We start from the raw sequence: 27,197 nt of genomic DNA on the forward strand, positions 1-27,197 counted from the left end.
CAAGTAGTACGTAGAGCATGAACAAACCTAGATAAATCCAATGGGTTGTTAGTAAAGGGGGCCCACGTTATACAGGGGTAGAGTTTGCGCAGGGGGCACGCGGTTGAGATTTAGCGTGGCAGCAGTGGCGCAGCTCTTTGCGGACTGTGTTACGAACCCGACGACCCGAATTTGATTCCCACTCACGGCCATCACCACCAGCACCACAATTACTACCACCATCACCACCTCCACTATCACTACCATCGTTACCAACACCATCATCACCACCGCCACCATCACTGCTTTCAACTCCTCTGAGTGAGTAGCAATCACAAGATCAATAAGGAGCCATCCATCGACCGCACCTGAGCATCGATCAACCTTCCATTGTATCTGTACCAGATGAAGGCTTCTCGAACTACGTGGAGCCAGAGGACATCCCTGTCGCACCACAAGACGAACAGGGAATGGCCTTGACTCCCGGCCACTTAGCTTTACCCGGGCCTGCCCACTATCATGAATGTCCTTAATATTTGTGAGCATACAGTCAGGGACGCCAAAAGCACGAAGAACAAACCAGAGCCCATGCCTATTGATGGTATTATAGGCCTTGTCCAGGTCAATAAAGCAGAGATGTAGGTCCTGTTGTAATTCCCTACACCGCTGCTGTAGCAGACGGACAGAAAATATGGAGCAGAACCGCCCTGGTCTGAAACCACATTGGGGCTTTGCAAGTCCCTCCTCAGCGTGCCTAGTAAGGCGATGTTGAATAATCATTTCCAGGACCTTTTCCGGCACACTGAGGAGGAATATGCTCCTGTGGTTGTTACAGTCTGTATGGTCCCCCTTCTTAATTAGGGAGGACCACCAGGGTAACCTTGCAATCCTGCAGAACCCGCCCAGTGGTTCAGACATATATAATGTCATATAGGGTAGTCTGCACACAAACACCACCCTCCCTCAGTAGTCCACTTGGAAGATCATCTCTGCCCAGCACTTTTCCTGGTCTGGGATGCTTGATCACCTTCCGTAATTCCTCAACAGATAGCACTTCAGCCAGCCACTCACAGGGGGTGACTACTTATTCCAATATTTAAGGCACCACAGCCTCAGCAGGATCATTCTCCCTTTGCTCCATGATGTGTTTTGGGCTGAGGGATTTCCACCATCACCACCAACACCACCATCATCACCTTCACCGCAAATTACCACAACTACTATCATCACCACCACCACCAACACTAGTGACGATTATCTAAGCAAGTCGTGGGCCTCCCATAGGTCGACTCAGACTCAAATGAGTACCTGGTGCAGTGTGTAGTAAACATCCCCACTAGGAAGACAAAGGCGGCCTGACGTAGTGATGGCCACTGACCCCTTGTTGTGCTGTCCCAGTCCTAATCGGTGCTGCTCGCTAACAGCACTTGCCCCAACAGTCTGTTAAGGCTACATGGGAATCGTGTTCATGTTGAGTTCCCTACCAGGACGACTCATGTTGATTCCCTTTTACAGGTGTAGTGAGTCCACCTGAGTCGTAGACGTTGTTTTTTAGAGGCAACACTTTTATTGTAACATCAACCCATTAACACAAAGGGGTAACTGCCCCTTCACCAGATACAGCCTCGGGTGATGACCACCCAGCTAACTACTCTATTCGTAGCAGTTACAGCTACAAAGGGTCAGACCCTCACTCGGGTCCCCGACCACATGTTGATGCCTCGTAGGACGTAAAGCTTCCAGCTTGTAGACGTAGAGCTTCCAGCTTGTAGACTGCAGCGACCCTGGTCCTTCTCCGGGACCCACCTTATATCCTCCCTGGTTGGGGCCGGCTCCGCCCAGTTCCCACCCACCTTCTCGAGCGTTCTAGCTCCCTCTCGAGAGCTCTCCCCGGACACGTGATCCCCCCCTAGCCCCCCCCCCCCTCACCTGGGGCCCTCTCTGTGGACACTCCGGATCACGTGTCTACGGGGTCCACCAGAGTGCCATTGCCCGGGGAAACCCTGCCCCTGGGCTGACACTCTCCCGCTTCACCTTGTGGGAACCCGCACTGCACATGATGTGTGGTGCCCGCACTATCCCAGCGCTCACCAAGCCCCGCTAGGGCTGGTACTACACCCGCCTACGGGGTGTACGCGATGACGATGCATCACACGCTAGAGCCGGCCTCACACAGCAACACACCCGGTGCTGTCCACGATGTAGGGACATTGCATGCTGTTCTAAAACCGGCCTCGCACAGCAACACTCACGGTGCTGTCCGCGATGTAAGGACATCGCACGCCAAAGCCCTCTCGGGCCGGCACCATACACTGACATCCCCGATGTCAGTACACAGGCATAAAAAATGGTGGTATATGTATGTTGTGAAGAACACCGGTAATGATTGGCATTACTCAATTTAGTAAGTACATTTATAAACGTGCAACTCTTATAGCCTAGGTAATCACGAGTGCGCAATACGCATACATTTTAAGCCCTACTCAACAATTGTGTCTTGCATTTTCTACTTAACTGGTTAAATGTCTGTAAAAAGTCTCGAACATCGCATAGTTCCAGGCCGACAGACCACTGAGTAGGTGAGTGGGTGTGTGAGTATGTGAGTGGGTGGGTAGTTATGTTCCAGGCCAATGGACTGCTGAGTAGGTGAGTGGGTGTGTGAGTAGGTGAGTGTATGGGTGAGTAGATGAGCGAGTAGGTAGGTGAGTTCTAGACCAATGGCCCGTCAATAGGTGAGTGGGTGGATGAGTAGGTGAGTGAGTGGTTGGGTGATTGGGTGAGTGATTAGGTGAGTAGGTGAGAGGGTGGGTAGTTGTGTTCCAAGCTGATGGACCGCTCAGCAATTGAGTGAGTGGGTGAGTGGATGGGTGAGTAGATGAGTGGGTAGGTAGTTGTGTTCCAGGCCAATGGACTGCTGAGTAGGTGAGTGGGTGTGTGAGCAAGTGAGTGAGTGGGTGAGTAGATGAGCGAGTGGGTTTGTTTGAGTTCCAAACCGATGTTCTTTGAGTAGGTGAGTGGTTGGTTGAGTAGGTGAATGATTGGGTGAGTAGGTGAGAGGGTGGGTAGTTGTTTTCCAGCCTGATGGACCGCTGAGCAAGTAAGTGAGTGGGTGAGTGGATGGGTGAGTAGGTGAGTGGGTGGGTGAGTAGGTGAAGGGGTGGGTAGTTGTGTTCCAGGCCGATAGATCGCTGACCACAAAGCACACATATATATAATAATCTGGTGATTAACTGCATTATCAATTTGTAAACTTTTTGGGAATGTACGGATTTGTTAATTGAATAATAATGTACGTGGCATGGTGAAAAAAAATGCGCAAAATTGGCAATTTTTTTGAGATTCAAATACTTACCTACACTTGCAGTTATGATCAATTGTGGGCTTGTAGGTTCAGCAGCTACCGAAGAAGCATAACACGTGTGTGAGAATTAATATGTACGTGTAGACACCACCATGTAATATCGTAATTATGTTGAGTTCTAAAAGGGTTATTCCAAAACACCTATTTATATTAACATGTTCACCCAATATCAGTGACAATGTGCTTTGTTAGCTATGGGAGAAAACCAGATAAGCCCATGCAGAACAGAGGGAGAACATGCAATCTCCACACAGGAAGGCACCCAAGTTGAGATTTTTGGTGTTAGGCAAGAAGAGCATTAATTAATGCATCGATAACTCAAAGGAGCTTACATCACCACATCTCATCTTAAACATTTGAAGGGGAGCCTCCAGGGCCAGTGGTCACTATAGAACACAAGGCAACCATGGACCAGCCTGCTGTGTAATCTATAGCAAGGAGTTAGCAGCATCATTCTCACATATGATAGATTTGGACCGACTATCTTGTGACTATCTGTTTTTGTCAATGAGTAAATACGATAATCTTTTTAAAGAGTTACATAACAAATGTTTATTTCAGAATCGTTATGTATACTGGAGGAATCTGATGAGCTATGAAGCTCTTTCTCACAGAGGTCCAGTAGGGGCGGGTCAGCAAGTTGCATCAATAACAATACAAAAGAAACTGATATGAGTGCAAAGTATAGGAAAGCCAAACAAGTCGCTAAAAATAAAGAATAAAGTACAAATTAAATAAGTACATCTATTCCTGCCGATTTTGAAACACCACATGCAAGCTTGGGGCAAGCAGCAAAAGAACAACAGCAGTCCCAGGCGACACCAAGACAGCACACAGTAGTCCCTCAATTATATTGCACATTTAAATTGAACTATCGATGGACGGGTAAGGATCAAAGTTACAAATCTCATTTACAAATGTGGTTGTATCCAGCACCAATGTTCTGCTTCAGGATATTTTTGAAGGAAGATGTAAGATGTTAAGGGAGGAAACAAATGAATGTCCATTGCTAAAAAAAAAAATTACAGTTGAGTGCATTTGGTTCTCACCTTCACAAATTACGGCGGCAGTTTCCATATTGCTGCAATTTTGTGTCCCTGTTTGAAGGCAGTCAAATATAGTATTTGGGAATGCAGCGCACGCTACGTTGTCCGAGAGGATTGTCGCGGACGTATTCACAAACTGGGTCAAGCTCCCGTGAGACAAACTCCACCCACAGCCCAGAAGACGGCAGATCGTATCTGCGCCGTGAGTGTCCAACGCGGAGCTGCACACTCTGCTCCACACAGAGCTCTTGAGGACTTCTACCCGTCCCTCGCAGCGATTCCTTCCACTCATGAGACGCAGTCCTGCACCTGTTGGATATGAAAGAGATTGTTATTTAAATTACAATAAAGTTTGGGTTCATACAACTTCTGAATGTGCCAGTCAGTATCATTCAGTCAGTGAAAAGAATGAGTATCCTTAATTTAATTCTGTTTCATTTATTTAACTAGGAGATGCAATTGAGACACATTCAATATGATTGCCTATTTTACCAGGGTCACCCTAGAGGCAGTTTAGCTACACAATATTTTACTTCCACCTGTACCGAACTCTCTCTGGTTCTTCTTGATCTCGTATTACATTTGCACAGTTTGATTTTCATTCGCGTGTTTTGTTTACGACCGTTAAACACCTCGTTTGTTAGTTGTGCAATATTCCTCAAGGGCACTGCTGCTGGCCTCGTTCTCTGCAATGTTTAATTGTCTTGTTTGTCTTAAAACTTTCATGACTGCAGGAATTCATATTATTCGGTTCTTTCGTTAAAGTCACGTGACTTTACCGAAATAACCAAATAATATGTCTTGTTTGTGTTGTTGCTGAGCCACACGCCACCACGGACCCTCCGTGTAAAATAGCCAGGCAACTATCTACACGGGAATATCATCCGTGTAACAAATCAGAATAAACCGGTAAACGTTTAATTTTCGCATATCTAACTTTAGCAATTTAGTAAAAATGTGAATAAGGCAAAGTCAAAAGGTGAATGTCGCTTAATAATAATTGTTTAATGTACACGATTTATAATCCAAGTTTTGGTAAGGACAGGGACTAGATTAGGAAACTTTCAGTAATGGAAAAACATTTACATTAAAACATGACTTTACCGAAAGAACCAAAGAGTAATTCCTGCAGTCACGAAAGCTTCAAATCAAGTTTAATTAAATATGAATTTTAACAAATTGGATTAAGACAGCCACTAAAAAGGAAAATTAAGTTAAACATAGCCAAATAAAAACATTAAAATCTTGACTGCATGCCAATATGCTGTACATAAGGGGAGGATATGTGGCGCAGAATGTTTTAAAGAGATTATTGTATTTCTCAAATCAGTTTATAGGGAAAATAATGAGGAGTGAAAGGCTTCAGCCCACGAGTGAGTTGAGACGACGGGATGGAAGAAATTTGGGGAGATGAGGTGAGTCCATGGAGTCGAGGTGCATCCCTTGACTCACGTTCTGTTTTACAAAATGTCGCGTTAATGTAATTGACAAACTATGGACACTTTTGGATTAACGAAAACAAATTTCACTTTGGCACGCGCCATAAAATCATCAAACAAGAAGCATTACCCGAAAGGCTGCCTCATCCATCTGCTACTGGACATCTGTGAAAAAGAGCTCCATAGCTCATAAGCTTCCTGCAGTCTAAAAACATTTTCTGACTCTGATCCGCGATGGCATCACAGTATCCCTGCAGTGCAGCAGAAACGCCTCCACATCGCCTCGCCAGGCACTCCAACATGCAGCAGATCTTTTTATGAGTTTCCTCAAAAGGTAAATTATTGTTTGCCTTAAGTTCATTATAAGTCAATCGATTTAATATTCATGTTCTTTATTTTTATTTTAGCATTGTGAAAAGTAACATCTTATATATATAAAAAGGAAATTTGTGAATATGTGTGTCTGTTCGAAATGTTTAGCATACTTCCCAACATGCAACAAAAACTTGAAATTTGGCATGTGGGTAGTTTCCAGACTGTACACAATGCAAAACGTATTAAAAAATATGATAATTGTTTTTTTACCTTCTATCTGGCAACAAAACTGACACCTTGAGTTGTGCGCCAAAAGGCGCACAACTCAAAGACAATGCACCATCAGAGTATGATAAAAAAAAGTGTCAGTTTTGTTGCCAGATAGAAGGGTAAAACACCAATTATCATATTTTTTACTGGCAAATGAGGTTCCAATGGTGTAAATGCTTACCCCGAGCTCTCATACTCTGATGGTGCATTGTCTTTGAGTTGTGCGCCTTTTGGCGTCATCTGGTCCAACCCATGAGACTAGGCTCTAAGGAAAGCTGTCTCGGGTGTGGACCAATCAACTTCAAGGACAGTACATACATTATCAGAGTTAAGTTTTTTGTTTGCATTATGACTGCAGGTATTGTGGTCTATGCAAACATGACTCCTTGTAAAAAAAGGTGTCAGTTTTGTTGCCAGATAGAAGGGTAAAACACCAATTATCATATTTTTTACTGGCAAATGAGGTTCCAATGGTATAAAAAAATACTTTAGTATTTTTGGGGGGGGGGGCGCAATAATGGATATAATATATTGCACGGCAAGTGAGCGGTGACGTCACATCTGTGATGTCACCCGCATGCGGCAGCATTACGCAGTGTGCCTGCTGACGTCACGCATCCCCCCCACCCTCCGCGTAGGCCGTGTATCAATCCAAGACAAGAATCCAAGTCCCAGGCGAAGCCGGCTAGTAAAGCTAGTAGTTGTTCATGTTTAGGTTAGGAGTAGATCTGGAGTTACTGTCTAAAACATAACGCTAATATTTCGTATATTCATGGATAAATCAATTTTCGATTCACGAAATGTCGTTTTACGCGTGCTTCTTGAAGAATGCATCCCTTTCATAAAAACGAGGGATACCTGTATGATTTAAACATGTCTAGGGTGAGCCAGTACAGAGGGATCACAGAAGTGGGGTCATCATCCAAACAAATCTACGACGCATGTCTGATTGTTCACGATTCCGATATTTCGTATGCAACTTGGATCAAAGGTGTTTCACGTATCTCCTACTGCTGCTCCAAAGTTGTGGAACCAACCCTGGTGTCTCTTCTCTAAAGAGCACTACTCTGCCATATCTCTACTCTTTTAAACGTTATTCAGATCGAAACAAGTAATGTGTAAATGTAGATCATTGTTATCCTTATTTATTACAATAAATGTGTAACTCTTGCTGCCGTATTAGTATATCTTGCTGCCGTGTTTGTCTGCTGGCCGAGTTGCACTTAAAAAAGAGCCGTTTAGCTCAATGGGTCACTTACTCGGCTCGTGAACTTCTGATTTCTGATATGGTCTCGTTTATGGGTGTGTTGTGACACATATTGAGTCACTACGGCGTTTATTTGCCAGCTACTGAGAGAAGAGTGGAACTGTGTTCCATAGGTCACTTACTCGGCTCGGGAACTTCAGATTTCTGATTTGGTCTCGTTTATGGGTGTGTAGTGACATATATTAAGTCACTACGGCGTTTATTTGCCAGCTACTGAGAGAAGAGTGGAACTGTGCGTGTTAGAGCCTCTCTCTGGCACCAGAGTATGTATGACATGAAAGGGGGCCCTTAGGGGGCATGGTTTTGGTGACAGTCAGAGAGAGGGCAATTGAAGATATGAAAGTCTGGGTGAACCAGAGAGGGCACGTGACCAGCACAGGGTAGTGAGGCGGGCCAAAGGGTGGCGAGAGGGACACGTGATGTAAGGCCCAGAACCTTCTGGTAGGATCCAGAAGGGGGCGTGGCCAAGGACGGAGCGAGGCCACGCTGAGGGGCATAAAAGGGAAGTCACGAGAGCCGATCCGGGCTGTCTTCTGCAATCAACCCGCCAGGCTACGTCTCTTCACTCTTCGGTCATCACGTTCGGCATCGTGAATCAGTCAGTATGTTACTGACTGTCAGTATGTTACTGACTGACCCGGTTATGTAGTTACCCTGTTGTAGTCCAGTTAACCGTGGTAGTTACCACCTATATCATTATCCCGTTGTTACGTTTATGTAGTACCCTGTTGGAGTTGTAGAATAAACGTGTTGCCTCCAAGTTCAAGTGTGTGCCATCGTATAACACACTACAGGTGCATTGAGGTGCATGAGGTGGTTCTGTCATGATGCGATGAAGGCGTTGATCAGCTTCAAAACAGACCATGTGGGAGATGCTGCACGACTGGAGCTGTGATCTCTGTCACAAGTCTGTTAGACCCGAAACAATTTACAATAAGGTTTTGGGCGTTAGCTCACGTACATATAAATGTGTCGTTCACCCACTTCCACCCGACATAGCTAATTAGTAACGTTTATAACTTAACCAACGCATGGCAATTAGTTACTACACCAGATGTACACGCATGGTGTGCATAAATAATGAATGTGTATTGCGCATGCACATTGTGCTTGCACACTATGTATGTTGATTACCCTAGTAATTACCCAATCAATATATATGCATTGTCTTGGAAACTGATTGGTCCACCCCAGAGACAGCTTTCCTTTTAAGCCTAGTCTCAAAGGGCTCGGGGTGAGCATCTACATCATGATGTAGATGCTCACCCGAGCCCTCATTACTCGGATAATGCTTGCCTTTGTACTGTACGCCTTTTGGCGTCCTCTTGTCTAACACCCTTTTGAGACTAGGCTCAATAGAAAGCTGTCTCTGGCGTGGACAAATCAGTTTCACTTCCGAACGCCAAACGGATCTTACTGTCCCCCCTTGCTCCTCCCCCCTTTCTTACATATAATAACTTCTTGCCCCGGCAGCTCTCTCGCCCACTGCATTGGCATTGTTGCTGCATTGGCATTGTTGCTGCATTGGCATTGCTGCTGCATTGGCATTGTTGCTGCATTGGCATTGTTGCTTCATTAGCATTGTTGCTAAAATTGGCATTGTTGCTAAAATTGGCATTGTTGCTGCATTGGCACTCGTGCACCGCCCATGCTCCTGGTGCTGTGATACACTGGGCTACACCCATCCCAAAACCCTTAAACACGGTTTGCCTTTAGAGGCTAACTCCATTTGCCTGATGACGACCGCTTGTGTTGCGATTGAAATGTCGTAATTTGTTTTATTTGATTATTTCTAACTACGTGACTTTACCGAAAGAACCAAAGAGTAACAATGCATATATTATCAGAGTACGTTCTTTGTTTGCATACTGACCACAAGTATTGTGGTTAACGCAGACATGATTCCTTGTAAAAGGTTTCAGTTTGGTATTTTAACATCTTAACACCTGTTTTGTTGCCAGAAAAAAGGGAAAAACCTATTCTCAAGATGTCCGTCGTAATTTATATGAATACATTAGCCCCGTGTGGCCCTCGCACCTGAATGGCTCGCAAGTGACGACATCAAACTTATCCCTCTATTTAAGAAACGTCACGATACTCGAATTGTAAATGTTTTGGGTTTACTCTCCAACATACCGGTGTGCTTAATTAGTAACTAATTAGCATGTTTTCTTTACGAGACAAATCTTACTGATTGGCTGTGTCGGGTGGTGGCAGGTATAACAACACATTTATATTTATGCGAACTAACCCAAACGACCTCTATTATGGACTTCCGCTTTAGTTTGAAGGCATCAGGGAGCCCACATGGTGGGATTTGCTCCGATCCCCGCACAATCCAATGGACAGCCCTGCCCATAGCGTTCAATGTTAAAGGCTCCCGTGGCGTTCAATGTTAAAGGCTCCTATGGCGTGCAATGTTAAAGGCTCTCATGGTGTTCAATGTTAAAGGTCCCCACGGTATTCAATGTTAAAGGCTCCCAAGACGTTCAATATTAGAGGATCCCATAGCTAGAGCCGTCTCTAGGGTATGGCAAATCTGGGAGACTGCGCCGGGCCCCACGCTTTGGGGAGCCCCGTGCATCGACGTCACGATGTCAGATGTAATACTTCCCATTTAGTCGTTTAGTTTCAATACCTCAGGGGGGCCCATATAGTGGATTTTCCCTGGGCCCCGCACTCCCCTAAAGACGGCCCTGCTCACAACTTTATGTCATCATAAATAAAAAAGCCCTTTTTAAGAGGTTTTGTGAACTGTTCAAAGTGTAAACAAATATGTAACATTGACATTTTTTAAAAATATGTTACTGGGGGAAAAAGTTATGTACAAAATAGCAAACCTGTACATTGAACACCGGCATCTGATATCCGAGTGCAAGAGTTTGGATTTCCTTCGGTCAGTGTGCACTTGAAGAGAGAATCTTCCAATGACCCACACGTGGCTGTCCACTTGGGGCTGGGGCCCTTGCCATAGTAGGCCTGGTTATCGACAGCATTCCCACATTGCATTTGTCGGCACACAACATCAGCAGCACCTAAAGTCCAGCCAGCGTCACAAACTGAGCCCCAAGTGCCGTTGTTCATTATTTCTACTCGGCCTCTGCAATTCATTTCACGATCCACAAGCCGAATTGTTCCATCTGGAGAGTACAATATCACACGTTGCAATAGTGAGGCTATAATATAAGCAGTATCAGAGGGATTGGCATGTATACACATAGTTTTATTCATTTTATTCATAGACACAAATTACGTTTGTCTGGTGTGTTTTAAATAAGTTATATATCTCAAGGTGTAGCTTTACATTTGAATATAAAAATTATGATTTGACTTACTTTCCGTTGCGGTGACAATCACTTGAGGGTTTGCAGTCCCTGAAGCTGAAAAGTCATAACATGTGTGAATGAACCACATTTATCACAATAAATCATTCTCAGACCAGATTAGATACACTTTAACCTAACCCTAGAATCGGCCAAATATAGATAAATGATGGGCTGCAAAGGCATTGCAGGGGCAAGAAGGTGTTTTAATAATAATATTTGCATTTTGTTCTAATTACGTCTCCACGTCAATAGGGTTGTATTCAGCAGAGTCCATGGGTCTCATCAATGTAGTTTGTGTTCACGCTTTTACAACAAATGCATGGTCGCGGTTTTTCTGGTCCACTTCTCTCGCTCTAAAAGCTAAAAGCCACATTCTGCACAAAACCCGCACTGCTAATCAATAGCTGAGGCGGGAATGCCTTCCGGGTTAGCGTACGGGTCCGAGAGCTGGACCGTGACTAAGCAGCTCGAAAATAAGTTGTTAGCAATTGAGCACCAGTGTCTGAGAAGGCTGCTAGGGAAATTCGTGACAATACAAAGATAAGCAATTCAGAAGAGATGCAGACGTCCATGAAGAGGGAATGGCAGGCGAGTGTTGTGGGTATGATTTGGGCTGCAACGACTGCGAACGATGGGGCACGTGTGCAGGATGAGAGGTGTCAGCTTCCCGAGACAGGCGTTGGGAGCGGTCTCCATGGGTCCGCCGACCAGGGGGAACAGAAGACCCAAGAGCGGATGGTGGGACAGTGTCAGCGCAGATCTTAGAGGCCGCGTGTCTACTATTGTACAGCAGGTGTGGAATTTAGCAGAGGATAGAAAGGGCTAGTGAGGTGTGGTGGCATCATTGACTTTGGGCATGATATATTGATCCTAAATATCTTAACATACAATGCAGACCTTTCATATATTGACTTTGTTTGAATGCCGTTATCTGCGTTCAGTGATCCCACTCATAACCAGGCCATCATTTTGATTTTTGGAAATCCTCAGTACTTTTTGTCCACCTGTGGACGACCGCTTGTGTTGCGATTGAAACGTCGTGATTTATTTTATTTTATATCTACGTAACTTTACCGAAAGAACCAAAGAGTATGATGGTTATGATTCGGAATTGGAAAAAAAGAATATCGATTTAGACACCATACGGTTTCAATAATTTCGAATCTTATCTTATAATTATGAAGCTCCTTAGGTCAATGTGCTCTACATTGTTTAAAAGCGGTAACAACAACAAAGTGATTTAAATGGCTAGGGCAGTGCAAGGGCGGAGGAATGAGTGGCCGTAACAGAGGGCACGTGAGGGTCACATAAGTGCAGGGGAGAGACGGGACGGAGTGGAGGGGAAAAGGGATGTAATAGCAAGGGATTGTGGGTGATAGGGAATAGTTGAGTTATAAGAGAAGAATAAAAGGAGGTTAAGGATGTGGTATTGCTTCATGTATAGGGGCAGTTTGTTTCAGTGGTAGGGCGCATGGTAATTGGTGCATACATAGTGCAGTGTAATGCGTCATTCATTTAAAATTACGGAGGTTATCATGTATTTTAAATGCTGTAGAGTTAGTGTTATATTAGGTAAATGTAGCTGTACTAACACGAGAGAAAACAACACACAGCGCAAAAGTGACTGTAAACATGAGACCAAACAATGCATTATTGAGTTGACTCAAAAACCGTGAATTGTGACAATTCGGTGGACCACGTCATGGGGATGTGTGAATCACTACACTCGCTGTTTGTGGCGAACATGACGATCTTGCTGTAGCAGAAACCAAACTGAATAACTAAAGTGTTTACCAGTTATTTACGATAAAATAAAAGTCACGTAAGATCAAGGACAACATACCCTCGCAGATTATTGCTGCTGTTTGAAGTTGGCTGCAATTATTTGTCCCAAACTGCAAACAGTCAAATATTTGATTCGGATAAGGTGAGCAAATTAAATTATCAGGCAATATTGTTCCAGCTCCAACACCAAACTGCGACATCATTCCATGGGCTACACTCCAACCGCAGCCGAGCAGACGGCAAATCATGTCTGCATCTTGAGTGTCGACAGTTGAATCACAGATTTCATTCCAAACACCATTTCTAGAAATCGCCACCCGGCCCTCACAGCGATTTGTTCCACCCACAAGACGGAGTCCTTTCGCTGAAATAGACAAGCCATGATAATGTTAAGTAATTTCATAGCATTTTTGCAATAACAGTGCAGTCGTAATTCCCCTCCCAGCCGCTCTGCGTGTACCACCAAGCCGACGTGTAATCACCCCCCCCCCCCCATTGCCCCTTTAATGAGGCCAGATGGTACACAGTCTATAAGGGTTCACAATGGAACAAGACTGATCCTTGCACCGTGAGTAGACCCACGACCCCAGCTATCGCTCTTAGTCAGCAAACTCAACTCCCAGTGACCCAAACCATCTTTCTACCCGTTGTTTTATGTTTCCTTCCCTGCTCACCCCCACTCTCATACCCGGTCCCCACCACAACTCCCGCCACTCTGCAAGCTCTGCCCTCCTTCTCGAACCTTCCACAACCTTTCAACCTCTTCCCTTCTGCACACTCGGTTCAGATAAATCAAGAACCACTACACAGTCATAGAATCATGTTTTGCAATTTTCAGCTTCATATTTATATATAGGGTAAGTGTTCGCTTAACACGTGTTCAGATAATGTGTTGTCACTATAACATGGTTTTTCCATTAGGAAAACTTTTGCACAACGTGGAACACACCCGTTAAAATGCGGAATGCATACCGTTATAGCATGGAACGCGCCCGTTATAACGCGGTTTCTAAGCGATAGATGATGAACTACTTTCTTGACCTGCGTGGCTACCCATCTCACTGTGCGTGCGTTCATCGTATCTCACCACACTTTATCGTTACATTTTTAATGGGCAGATTGTTTTTGCTCAAAGCAATTTTCGCGAAATGTGGTACTTTTGAAGAACGCATCTACTCCGTTTAACAATAACTGTTTATATACAAAGACAGTTCTGTTTGTATATTTTAGTGATAGCTGATATTGTTTGATCGTTTTTAATGCATCTAAATTATATGATGAATTGAATCATTTTTACATTTTGGTTCACAAAGTAATACAATGTTTTTTATTTATAGTATTGCATTAGCTTTGTAGTAGCAGCCCAAAGTATGATTTTTATTTATTAACGTGCAATATGATACTTCATGTGTTATTTTATGGTCTGGACGATACATACCTGAGCAAAGAGTGTAGTAATATCCTTCCAGTAAACAGTCATACTTATTTCTTGGTGTCACATTGCATTCCGATATATTATTTGAAGCAATGTCGCACTGAACACTCAACGTGGGCACTGGTAGTGGAGTGTTGTAACGTGTGGACGATATTTCATATCCACATTCCAATTCACGGCAGGCAACGTTGCCCATGTAGGAAGTGCTTCCGCATACTGTTCCCCATTCTCCATTGTTAAATATCTCCACGCGACCTTGACATTCCATTTCACGGTCAACCAGATGAATCATATCATCTAAATAAACACACACATACAACACACACATATTTGCATATGAAACAAATAGGAGTAGACAAGGATCTCATTGTATCTATCCATAAAATGTGTTTGCTATAACGAAGATTACTCCATTAGCCCACAACACAAGGCAAATTATATTTACGGTCATCATTACTTGACCAACTTCGTCCCCCAACAAGACTTCACTCTCTATGTAGCACACCTCATGTAGCACATCGGTATTGTGAAATTTAAGATAACGTAAACATGCGTTACCTTAAAGGTGAAGTAGTTTTCATAATTAGAGGGTACAACACAACGAGAGGTGAGACAAGATGTGTTCCCTTCACCTACCCACACGAACCCACTGCTTGCCCCCTGCCAGTTGAACTTACTCGTTGATCCAGTTATGATCAGCGATTGGTTTCCGTTCCCGGATGCTGTTGGAAACAACAAGTTGAAGGATTACATTTTACACCATGCAATCCCAACGTAACTAAACAGAAAAGGTTTCACAGCCAAGATTCATGATTCATAATTTTATTTTGGGTTAGGCCACGCAATTATCTGACCAAATCTGTGTGGTTAAGCCCCTCCACTACCCGACAAAGTCAAACACATCAATTGCCACATGGTGTACACGCGTCTAACACACCAACTACAATTTGTTCAGCTCAACAGTAAATAGAAGAACAACTCTACCTACTAGAGGAGTCTATTAGGAAAGACATCGCTTAACCCGTGGTGTTCATTTTTGCTATAACGTGGTTCTTACATTCAGGAACACTTTTCGCACAACGCCGAACGTACCCCGTTATAATGTAGAATGCGTACCGTTATAATAGGGAACGTGCCTGTTATAACGTGAAATGTGCACCGCTATAATGTGGAACACGCCGTCATGACGTGGAATGTGTACCGTAATAATTCGGAACGTTCCCATTATAACGTGGAATGTGCACCGTTATTACGCAGTTTCTGAGTGGTTGACAACGAACTACTTTCTTGAGCTGCACGGCTGAGCGTTGAAGTCAAATAGCACGCGGAATGATACAGTAACGCAGTGACAGCATACCCTCAGTTAACTGTACCGCCATCTCAGTGTGTGCGAAGTACGTCGTATCTCGCCAAACGTCATTGTCATTGATTTATTAATGGGAGGAAATTGTTTTCGCTGAACACGGCACTTTTCAGGAACGCGTCTACCGCGTTGAACGATGAATACAGGACACGGGAATATGTTTTTAAAACTACACCCCTAAACTTTAAAGTGGTATGACCTGCATTGAGATATTCCGCAACCCCCCCCCCCGCCGTGAAAAGCATAACAATGGGGGGGGGGGATTGAGCCTGAAACCAGATGAGACTGATTTGAGTTGCAACAACCTCGTGGAGAGAAGCGTGGCCACCTCTCAAGAAAACGTTGATATTTGGGCCAAAGACAGGCATAGGCAGTTATATTTGGTGCAGGTTATGATTGCAAAATATTTTACCGTTCACGGGGGAATTGTTTTGAGTGATCATCGTGAAGTCAATGATAATGCAAGCCGTTCTCGCTTCAAGAGCATTCTTTTACGAGAATTCGCCAGAACGAGCAATTCCAATTAATGTAACAAGTGGAAACCGATCTATCAAATGCCTCCTGTGGCGGCAGGGGGAGCACCACGGCCCTCAACCACAGGCCCGCAGGTATTGTATTTGCTTCGCAGTTGTGCTGGGCTGCGTGAAATACGTGTTTGGGGTGGGTCCGGTGAGGGGTGGGTGGCAGGCCTTGTGATCGAACCGTAATAGGTGGGTGGCCCAACGGTTAGCGCGTGACACTCCAAGTCCAGTCCAACCGAATTCGATTCCCGCTCACGGCCAACACCAATGACGATTATCTGAACCTGTCCTAGAGCTCTCCCAGGGCCCACTTAAATGAGTACTTGCTAAGGTGTGTAAACATCGCCACTCGTGAGACAAAGGCGTCCAGGCGTGGTGCTGGCTCGTGTGCCGTGCCGGCTTTCATCGGTGCTCGCGAACAGCACTTGACCCAACAGTCTATTAAGTCTACGCAGGGGATCTTTGTCTAGGGGGGTTAAGAGAGAGCGCGAAAGGTCTGTGTGAGTGGAAAGACAGGAGGTGATGTCATAGGCTATATACGGGATCTTGCACTGTGGTTCTTCATGTGCCGTGTGACATTTGATGTGTTATGACATTATTTTAAAACTATACAGTAATTTGTATTTCTCTTGTTGAAAACGTTGTTCAATGGTGGACAATGTTAGAATTGAAAGGTAACTCTGCTTTTAACGTGGGAGTGAGTCAATGGGAAAACGACAATTTAACGAGTTTTTGTTTACTGAGCAAATTTCGCTTAACATATCTCGCTCATTTAGCGAGACACGCTTGTGCATTTGGCAGTGTTGTTAATGGCAGCGCAGTACGATCCAGTAAATTACTTTGGTGTTGTGTAGCGAAAGTATTATAGTCCTGATGCAGATTCAAGATAAGTATTGTTATCACTATGCAGATATGCGGATTCTGTGAAAATATATCAAATGCATTACTATAGGATATTATGTTGGTGTGATTTAAGGAAGTGGTCGTGATGCTAAATATCGTGGAAGGAAGAGGACGATGTCGCTATATGGATATATTGATTGTTTTGTAGGAATAGACGGATATTGGAGTTGATGAAAAATAAAATAATCGGCTTTGCCCGTTCCGTTAAGAATAAAGGTGTCAAGCCCGAGCTCTGAAACTTTTGCTGAAAGTGTGGCTTACAGAGGAGCACGGTATGTGAGGAACTCACACTCCTGGAATAATGATAAAGCTGCAGTTTATCGGTCAAATATTGAGGCACCCTGGATAATAGTGGGTATATTAACCAACTTATATACACCATCTGCTTTACAGTGAATCTTGCAGAACCTGTGACATTCGAAAAAAAGTAGGTCATTGTGTGCTGGAGTCGTCATCCAAATTTGACAAATGACCCATTCATTATGCAATCGGGAAACGCATGGCACCATCACTACCGGCTGTACAACTATTGCATGCTACGTGAAGCATAGCACCTTCGCGAATACACTGTGCTGTGAGAATGGAGAGATACCAAGTATACTTTTCATTTGAAAAGCCACCATTTATTTTAGTAACATGTCCTGCCCAAGTGCAACTTACTTTCCTTGACGGTCAATATTATGTTATTAATTAGTGTACGTTCTATAAACTTTGTGGCCCTCTTCCTGTCTGTCAGGTTGATTCCAAGCATGCGCCATCAAAACAATATCATGAGCAACGATGGAGAGCTTCTCACAGAACTAAACTTTGTGATAAACAAGTGGAAATAAAACATTGAAACGTTGTATAACCCCGCAGTTACAATTAGCACGGCCGGACGTTCAACATACATACAAGAAGCGAGAGGAGATTACAATTAAAGATCGGTGACAAGTTGAGGGTAACCCGATTTAATGTTAATATAAAGCATCGATTAAACAAAAAACTATAAACACAACAAAGCAGAATGTGTCAATGGAAAGCGGCAGACATATTTTGGGTAATGGCAGATACAATTTGGAAATATTTGATAGATTGGGGTAAGGAAATGTAGGCTAAATGTGTACTTCAAATTGATAAAATAAAAAACAAATCATTGCTCACCTTCACAAATGATGGCAGCTGTCTGTGAAAGGTTGCAATTGTTAGTTCCGTATACAAGGTTATCATATATTCTGTTGCCAGGTGAGGATAGGTTATCTGGGAAGATGGTTCCCTGTCCGAGTCCAAATGCCGACACGTTACTACCATAAGCAAGGCTCCAGCCACAGCCCAGCAGACGGCAAATGCCGTCTGCGATGTCTCTGTTCAGAGTTGAGCTGCAGAGCTCTCCCCACACGCCATTTTTGTAGACTTCCATGCGGCCCTCACAGCGGTTGGCACCTCCAACCAGACGGAGCCCTGCAGCTGCAGATCAAAATGAAAGTAACTGTGAAACGTGAGCATTAAACATCCCACAAGGACGCATCCACGCACACAGTACGAATCTAAATCTAGTGCAGCCCATAAGCCCATAAGCCAGGATCCAAATGTTGGCCATTCTGTGATTTTCAATATTCTGCTATTAAAACTGAAACTCTTTACTACGCATTATTCCACTTTAGGCTGCATTCTAATTGGGCTAATTTTAACTCTTTTGGGCAGAGATTTTTTCTAATTTCATCAAACACAGCCTGGAATCCCTTGTGGATGCGTTAATGGCTCCAGTTAGGACGCAGAAATCTCCACCTCAGGCTTTGCACTTGCAATTAACGTGCGCAAATAGTTAATGGTAACACGGAAGAAATACGATAAAAAATAGGCCGTATCATTTCCTGCAATAATACCGAAGGTGTTAAAATATTAAAACACCAAATAGACACATATTACAAGGTATCATTACGTCTGCATTAACCACACATCGCGATTGTGGTATAATATGCATTATCAAAGCATGTTTGTTTGCATGTTAAACCACAAGTATATGGTTAATCCACGTATGCATGATGTCTGATTAGGGTAAAACATGGTTCTATACGTAACATGTAGTGGAGAAAACTTTTTTTCCCCTAGCTCTAAGTGGGGCCGTGAGCCACCGCTGTGAACAATGAACACCAGTGCATTCCTTTACTTTGATTCGGTTAAAATATATTTTGTAAGGCACAGTACCTGAACATGAAACGTAGCTCTTTGTTGGGTCCCAGTATGCACCATTACAGTACTGGTTTTGCCGTGACAGCGTGCACTGGGACATTGCTTTCTCTAATCCCGTGCATGAGGCGGACCACGCGGTATCATACCCTTCCACATTGTAATAATTGTAAATAATTGATTGGCCACAACCCAACTCCTGGCACACAGCATAGCTAATGGATGGGTAATAGAAGCATACGCTCTCCCATGTGCCATTCTGAAGTATCTCCACCCGCCCCTGGCAGCTGTACTGGCTGTCGACCAGACGCAGGGACGCATCTGTGAAGACAAACAACACGATCACGCGTTGTGATTTACAATTAAACAATTTGGAGTTCATGCGAAAATAAATTAAACCTACACATCTAAATTACATCCATGTCCAAATGAACAGTTGTGTCAACGAGATTGGGAAACAATGCATGGTACTCAATAAGCGAAAGCAACCAAATGTCACATATCATCACCATCATTCATGATCAATCCTACATGTGTACGTAGTACATCATATCTCTCCAACCTTTATCGTTACATTATTTGTGGGGAATTTGTTATCGCTTAACGTGGCACTTTTTAGGAAAGCCTCTACTACCGTGTTAAGTGATCTGTTATTATATACAATAATGATGCAATCGGGAAATACATGGCAACAGCACTCCCTCCTGAAAAATAACTGCAGACTACGTGAACAGCCACCAGAAGGCCTTCCTATAGCATTGCTATAATTCATGATACCATGATGCCACGATCCATCTCACTCCCACACATCAACTGATTGAATCGCTTTGTCTTTGCAATGGTCATCCTCTCGGGAATGCTTATTTCTTCAGCTGCCATTCTATAGCCAGTCTTGTCCATTGGCCATAACCCCATTCTAACCATAATGCAAGCCCATTTGCTTTCTTTGACAATCAATATGATGTATCTAATTTGTGTTAATTGCTCTGATCTATGTGTTCCTCTTCTTGGTTCTTTCGGTAAAGTCACCAAGAAGATGAATTCCTGCAGTCACGAAAGCTTTAAATCGAAATGTATGTGTTCCTCATTGTTCAGTGTAATTCCAAACAACAAATAGAAGCAAATGTATTAGTCCAGCGCCATATCTCAGAGGCGATGTCACAAGGCCGAGGCCTGTGGCGATGCTTGAGTAGAGAGGCAGCCGGTGACTTGGTCCGAGTCCCGAACGCTACGCGAAACAACTATGTTTTAAATGTTTATTGTTTTTTTATTTACATTTCATAAGATGGCATGAGATCGAAGGTCATCAGGCAGAGCATTATAGACTGATGGAGAGGCGACTCAGAATGCTCCGCTGGCCATTATGGCTCTGGTCGGTGGAATCACGAGCAATGATTCGCTGGATAATTGCAGACGTTTGATCGGAATTGTGAACCGTGAGCTGTTCAGAGAGACAGTCGACTGTTCTGCAGAGCCTGGTAAGTTATGGATGCAGCCTTGTACCTAAATACATTTCAGAATCGGCAGCCAATGAAGCCACATGAGGAGTCTATGGCTAGGCTGTTTGGACTGTATAGCTCTCTTTTAGATGTGACCTGGCTACAAGTTATAAATCAATGAAGTGGATTATCATGTGGCAACTTATCGCAGCCAAATACTCGAAATGCATGTTTTCTAAATGTGGAGAGAAAAATTGGAGGACCCGGAGAAAAATCCACGTGACCAGGGGGAGAACATGCAAACTCCAAATATATAGGCATCAGCCTTGGGATCGAACCGATGACCTCCTGCATGCCAGGCGAGGGAGATAACATCTCGCCACCGTAGCACGTTATCCAGTATGGATCTAACATAATGGAGCACCCAGATGTGGTAGATGCAGTCACGGCAGATGTTTGTAACACGGCGGGTTTAAATTGAGATGCTTGTCAAGCATTACCCCGATAATATTTACAGTCAGAAAAGGGTAGCGGAGCCATCGGCAAAAATTGACTTGCACATTGCCTTCAATTTGGCGATGGTCTCCAATTTTGCTTTAGTTCAACCGCATGTCGTTGTTGCACAAACTATGTTGATAGTGCACATGTGCACTGATTGAAGTCAATATTGACAGTCGATGTGGTACGAGGCTCTAATGTCACAAAGTGTTGTGTCATTGGCGCAATACGTTAAAGTGTTTTCACTATCATGCTTTTTTTCTTTTTTAGAAGGTTTTTTGCTTAACGCAAAGCATGACCACTACATCGCAAGTTTGGCGGGTGACGGACTACTCACTACAATGCGAGGAGTCGAGCTGCTCGCTAACAGCACCTTCCCTACGTGCGTGGATTCTGTAGCGTGTTCCCAATTGTGATTGTCCTCAACAAAGTTATGGTTGTTCCAGTGTCAGACAGGCAGGAAGCAGTCCGTCCGTAGGCTGCATTGAAACAACACGGTTTGGCCCGGGGTGACCCGGCCAACCCCTGTGGTCAATGCGGCTAGTTTTCTGTTGGGTATTTATCTACTATATTTACCCAAGAATGTCAGTGTGTAACGCGCGTGACGTCACTCCAAATCGACCAGCCCCCCTCATTAATAATCATGAACAGGTTACGTCTTCCACATGGACCCGCCCTTCATTAATAATCATGAGCGGGTGACGTCATTCCCCATCGAACAGCCCCCCTCATTAATAATCATGAACAGGTGACGTCCTCCAAATGGACACCCCCCCTCCATTAATAATTCGCGGGTGACATCACTCCACAAGGAGGGCGAGGTGCCTCCTCAAAATGACGTCAGGATGAACAGGGGATTATAAACTTTTAATGGAATAGGTCTGTGTCACCGCGGCCTTACACATTGCACACGAATGGATGTGTAATGTAGTAACTCGGCGGGAGACGACTTCACGGGTAACACACTCTTTATTTTACCAAACTCGTTCACAGGTGACTAACACCCACTTAGTATCTCGGGTGACAAACACCCACTTAGCTACCCTGGCGACTAACGCCCACTGAGCTACTCGGGTGACCAACACCCACTTAGCTACCCTGGCGACTAACGCCCACTGAGCTACTCGGGTGACCAACACCCACTTAGCTACTCGGCGACTAACGCCCACTGAGCTACTCGGGTGACCAACACCCACTTTGCTACTCGGCGACTAACGCCCACTGAGCTACTCGGGTGACCAACACCCACTTAGCTACCCTGGCGACTAACGCCCACTGAGCTACTCGGGTGACCAACACCCACTTAGCTATCCTGGCGACTAACGCCCACTGAGCTACTCGGGTGACCAACACCCACTTAGCTACTCGGCGACTAACGCCCACTGAGCTACTCTGGACACTCCCTGCCCGGGGTGTCCGTCTTGACTGTGGGTCCCCAGCCCGACCCACGTGGGCGTCGGACCCCGGGTCCCACAGTCTCGCCTCCGAGCCACACAGGGCCCCGGTCCCTACAAGGACGGCGGGACTAGGGGTCTCGGGGCACTAGGTCTTCAACTCCGTCTTCGATCTTCAACTGGATAACTCTCCCCGACTGCTCTCGCGCGTCCCCCTTTATACCCCACCTGCGGACGTCGCTGCGAGCACCCATCCTATTCGACCAATCACTGGGCGCTGGCTACGATCCTGTTTTCCCACATCTCAGCGTGCCTCACCACCCACGCCGCGCCGCCCCGTCATCTGTCACTCCCGGCGCGCGCGTCCACACCACGCCCACAACGCGTGCCCAACCCCGCACCCCGCGCCGCCCCGTGATCCATCACTGTCACAGTCGGCGCACGTCAACACCACCACTACATCACCCCCTACCACATAGCTCGCAGCCGACCCGGCTGCTATAAAAATATACAAACCCCCCTGTGTGCCCCGTAACACAACACAACAACAAGAACAACAACTAACGTAACAACACAACACAACGCGAACACTACCATCCGCAACCATCAACCAATGCCACCGCGACAACAGAACAATATATACAATCCGGCGAGTGACAATAGCAATGTGTATGCAGAAAGAAAAATAAATGGAATTTTTTTTTTTTTTTTTTTTTTTTTTTTTTTTTCTCTCGACTCGTGCAGCGTCCCATTCTTTCCGAGCGTCCCTACAACGGGACATTACCCCGGCAGAGGGGAACACCGGGCGAGCTCGGTGTTGAAAAAAAAATGTCTTCATGAAAATTGTTGTGCCCTAGCCCGAGTCCGCCTTGCCGGTCCGTCGTACGGCACCAGACGCGGTTGAACGTCCGGTGGTGCCGGCAGTTCAGGAAGACATTGGCCAGGCATCGAGGACCCATGCGTGCCGCGGGGTTCAGGTTCCCGACGGTCAGCAGCCGTCAAGCCCGAGGCACCTGGGGGTGGGTCAGGTGGAGACACGTGAGGATCAGCCTGCGACACCTCCCTCCCCAAGTCGACGGTCACATCACACGCCCGGTCGTTACGGCACAGAACGGGGTCACACGGTGCCGCATAGGGCTTCAGTCGGGAGGGGTGCACGTACCAACGGCGTTTTTCCCATTTAATCTGTATACTCTGGGGTCGTGCAACCCGCACAATTTCCACCGGTCCCCTCCAAGGTCTCAACAATTTGGGGGACGTAGCCAACGGTGCATGTGGACAATGCAGCCAGGCCTTATCGCCTGGTTTCCAATCATGCGTATGCACCCTCCGCCCATGCAATCTCTCGTTCGCGATTTGCCGAGACCGCGAATTCAACCTCGCCGCCTCCCGCGCTTCAGTCAATTTGGCGATATTAAATTTGATGTGGTCTGCCAATTTTGATTTTGCACGTGGCTGGGAAATCCCCAGTTGGACGTCCATGGCCGGATCGGCCTCCCGCCCATACATAAGAAAAAATGGGGAAAACCCCGTCGCCGCATGAGGGGCCATTCGATAGGCCGCGAGTACCCCCGGCACCTGTAAGTCCCAATCAACCTGATCATCGCAGACCTGTTGGCACAACATAGACGTAATCGTCCTGTTCAGACGCTCAACCATCCCGTCAGTCTGCGGGTGGTAGGGGGAAGTACGCACTTTCTTTGTACCCAACAGGTCGCACACCTCGCGCAACAAAACGCTCGAAAAATTCTTTCCTTGATCCGTCAGCAAGCGTTCGGGGGCGCCCTTGTCCAAAACATAACCCTGGACGAAGGCGTCCGCCACCGCTGCAGCCGACTGGTTGGCGAGTGGCCATGCCATGGGCCATCGGGTGAAGTATTCTACGCCAACCAGCAGGAACCTATTTCCCCTCGGTGTAGCAGGAAAGGGCCCCAAGATGTCCAACGCAACCAATTCGTTTGTGCGCGAAACTTGAATGGATTGCAGCGGTGGATTAGCTGCCAATGGTGGCGGTTTTCTTTTGGCGCACCCTACGCATCCCTTAAGAATGTTCGCCACGTCGTTACCCATCCCCGGCCAATAATAGTCTCGCTGGATTAGGGCGAGCGTTTTGTGAAAACCCAGATGCATGAGCCGTTCATGAGCTGCCAGAACGACCCTACCCCGCATAGCAACAGGCACAACGAGCACGTGACGCCGGGACATGTTGTCCCACTTCATCAAAAGGCCCTGTCTGCACACCCAGGAACCGACCCGCGCATCCCCTACCTCGGGAGCGCCAACTTTCCGACGTAGCGTAAGTAGGGAGCTGTCGGACATTTGGAGACGGCCCCACTCAATGAGGGGCAACGACAACAGCGAATCCCTCCCCGTGGGGGCGTCGACTCCCGGGGTGTCAGTGGCGGCGAGCGCAACTCCCGGGGTGTCGGCGACCGGGGGTTTGCACCGCGCCGATCCCAACAAACATGTGCAGTCCGTGCACGGTGGCAACCGCGACAAGGCGTCCGCATTTGAGTGTCGCAATCCCTTGCGGTAAATCGTCGTGAATTGGTAGTCCTGAAGGACCTCTAACCATCGGGACAATTGGCCCGATGGCTGTGCCACGCGCATAGCGTATTGTAGAGCCGCATGGTCCGTACGGACCGTAAAATGACGGCCGTAAAGATACGGCCTGAATTGCTGTGTAAAAAACACAATCGCTAACAATTCACGACGAGTCACGCAATAGCGTTGTTCGGCGGGGGAAAGAACTCTACTACCGTAGGCGACCACCCGTTCAACCCCCCCGACCACCTGTGAGAGCACCCCCCCGATACCCGTGTTGCTGGCATCTGTGTCAAGCAAAAACGGTTGTGTGAAATCGGGGTAACACAAAGGGGGAGCCTGCACCAAGGCGTCACGAAGGGAGCAGAACGCAGCCTCCTCTTCCGCCCCCCAGTGAAACCGCACACCCTTAGCCGTCAAAGCGTGCAGGGGCCTGGCTATGGTGGCAAACTGCTTGACAAAACGACGGTAATAGGAGGCGAAACCAATAAAACTGCGAACCTCCGTGACCGAGGTTGGCGTTGGCCATGAGCTGACGCAGTGCGTCTTAGCAGGGTCTGTCGAGATCCCTGAACGACTCACGATATGGCCCAAATACCTGACCGATTCCCGAAGCAGAAAACATTTAGCCGGTTTAAATTTAAGCTTAGCGGAACGCATCCTGAGGAACACCGCTCTCAGTCGCTGGAGGTGCTCCTCAAAAGTCCGACTGAAGACGATGATATCGTCGAGATAAATCAAACAGGTGTCCCATTGGAGGCCCGACAAAACCAATTCCATGAGTCTCTGGAACGTGGCGGGAGCGGAATGTAAGCCCATGGGCAAACGGTTGAATTCAAATAGGCCACCAGGTGTCCGGAAAGCGGTTTTAGGTTTAGACTCGTTATCGAGTGGCAATTGCCAAAATCCGGAAAGCAGATCGAGTGTGGAAAAAAACTGTGCTCCCGCCAAGGCATCCAGCGACTCATCCATCCTGGGGAGCGGATACGCATCCGCCATCGAGATTTTGTTTAAGCGGCGGAAATCGACACAAAACCGCAAGGACCCGTCCTGTTTTTTAACTAGGACAATAGGAGCACCCCACGGACTAGAAGAGGGCGAAATGATATCGGCCGCCAACATATCATTAACCGCCGATTGCACATGCTCCTTCTCGGCTGGGCTGAGCCGGAAGGGATTCTGTCGAATAGGGGCCGCGTCCCCTGTAGCTATGTGGTGGCGCAACAGGTCCGTGCAGCCGATATCGTACTTATGTTTGCTGAACACGTCAGCAAACTCGAGTAGCAAACCCCTCAATGCTCCCAATTGCACTTTGGACAAGTTAGCAGAACCGGCACACAACGAGTCCAACCACTCTGTCCCCTCATCACTTGGAGGATGCGACTCGACAGTGAAATCTGCTTGAGCCACGAGCCGTTCCTCAATGGGTAGCGGCGCGGCGTGAGCCAGCACCGTTCCCTGCGCAATTACGGCCGGCCGCGACCCCGTATTCAGGACCATTACGAACGGCTCACTGTCCCCTCTCACCATGGTTTGAGCAACCGCTAAGTCGAGGCCCCTTCTGGCCCTGTTAGACGGCCCCAACAGCACCCGCTGTGCCTCCGCACCCACCTCGAGTGGTTTCCTCAACCGAAGGGGTACCAACATTTGCGATCCCGGGGGCACCCGTACAGTCTGAGTTGCCAGCGCCTGCACCGTCGCACAAACCGTGCGTATTTTGGTAGGGCTCGTCAAGAACGCAACCCGCCGACCTGACGGAAGCTCAATGCAGGCCTGATCTATGAGAATTTTGATGGGCATTTTGGACAAAAAGTCCGTACCTAGCAAACAGGGAACGGCCAGCGATGATGATACAAAAATAGGGCCCGCCAATTTGATGTCACCAATGCAAATAGTCGCCCGAATCTGGCCGATGATCCCCAGGGATCCCCCATTCGCTGCATAAAATGGCACGTCCACTGGCAGAAGGGGTCTACTTTGGACGGGAAGAATGTTATAAATAAGGTCCGAAATGATAGTGGCCGACGCACCCGTGTCCACAAGCACCCGGACCTCAACCCCGTCAATAAACCCCGTTACCACGGACGACCCGGCCGACGCAGCCACTATCCTGTGGGCCAATTCGGACCATTCGACTGCTTGC

The 27,197-nt window shown here is 46.4% G+C and overlaps 1 protein-coding gene across 2 annotated transcripts in view; it reads right to left on the reverse strand.

The window, feature by feature from the left end:
• LOC144735516 (scavenger receptor cysteine-rich domain-containing protein DMBT1-like) overlaps positions 1 to 27,197 on the reverse strand; it is a 376,933-nt gene that overhangs the window by 217,796 nt on the left and 131,940 nt on the right. For both annotated transcript variants that reach the window (XM_078617915.1, XM_078617916.1), the window contains exons 8-16: positions 19,198 to 19,500; positions 18,154 to 18,456; positions 14,901 to 14,945; positions 14,227 to 14,520; positions 12,847 to 13,152; positions 11,013 to 11,057; positions 10,518 to 10,817; positions 4,390 to 4,695; positions 3,332 to 3,376 (exon numbers count right to left, since the gene is read on the reverse strand). In XM_078617915.1, coding sequence (XP_078474041.1) covers positions 3,332 to 3,376; positions 4,390 to 4,695; positions 10,518 to 10,817; positions 11,013 to 11,057; positions 12,847 to 13,152; positions 14,227 to 14,520; positions 14,901 to 14,945; positions 18,154 to 18,456; positions 19,198 to 19,500 — 1,947 coding nt within the window. The remainder of the gene's footprint in view (positions 1 to 3,331; positions 3,377 to 4,389; positions 4,696 to 10,517; positions 10,818 to 11,012; positions 11,058 to 12,846; positions 13,153 to 14,226; positions 14,521 to 14,900; positions 14,946 to 18,153; positions 18,457 to 19,197; positions 19,501 to 27,197) is intronic.

The sequence above is a fragment of the Lampetra planeri genome, chromosome 55, assembly GCF_965212315.1.
Source record: "Lampetra planeri chromosome 55, kcLamPlan1.2.h2, whole genome shotgun sequence".
Lineage (NCBI taxonomy): Eukaryota > Metazoa > Chordata > Hyperoartia > Petromyzontiformes > Petromyzontidae > Lampetra > Lampetra planeri.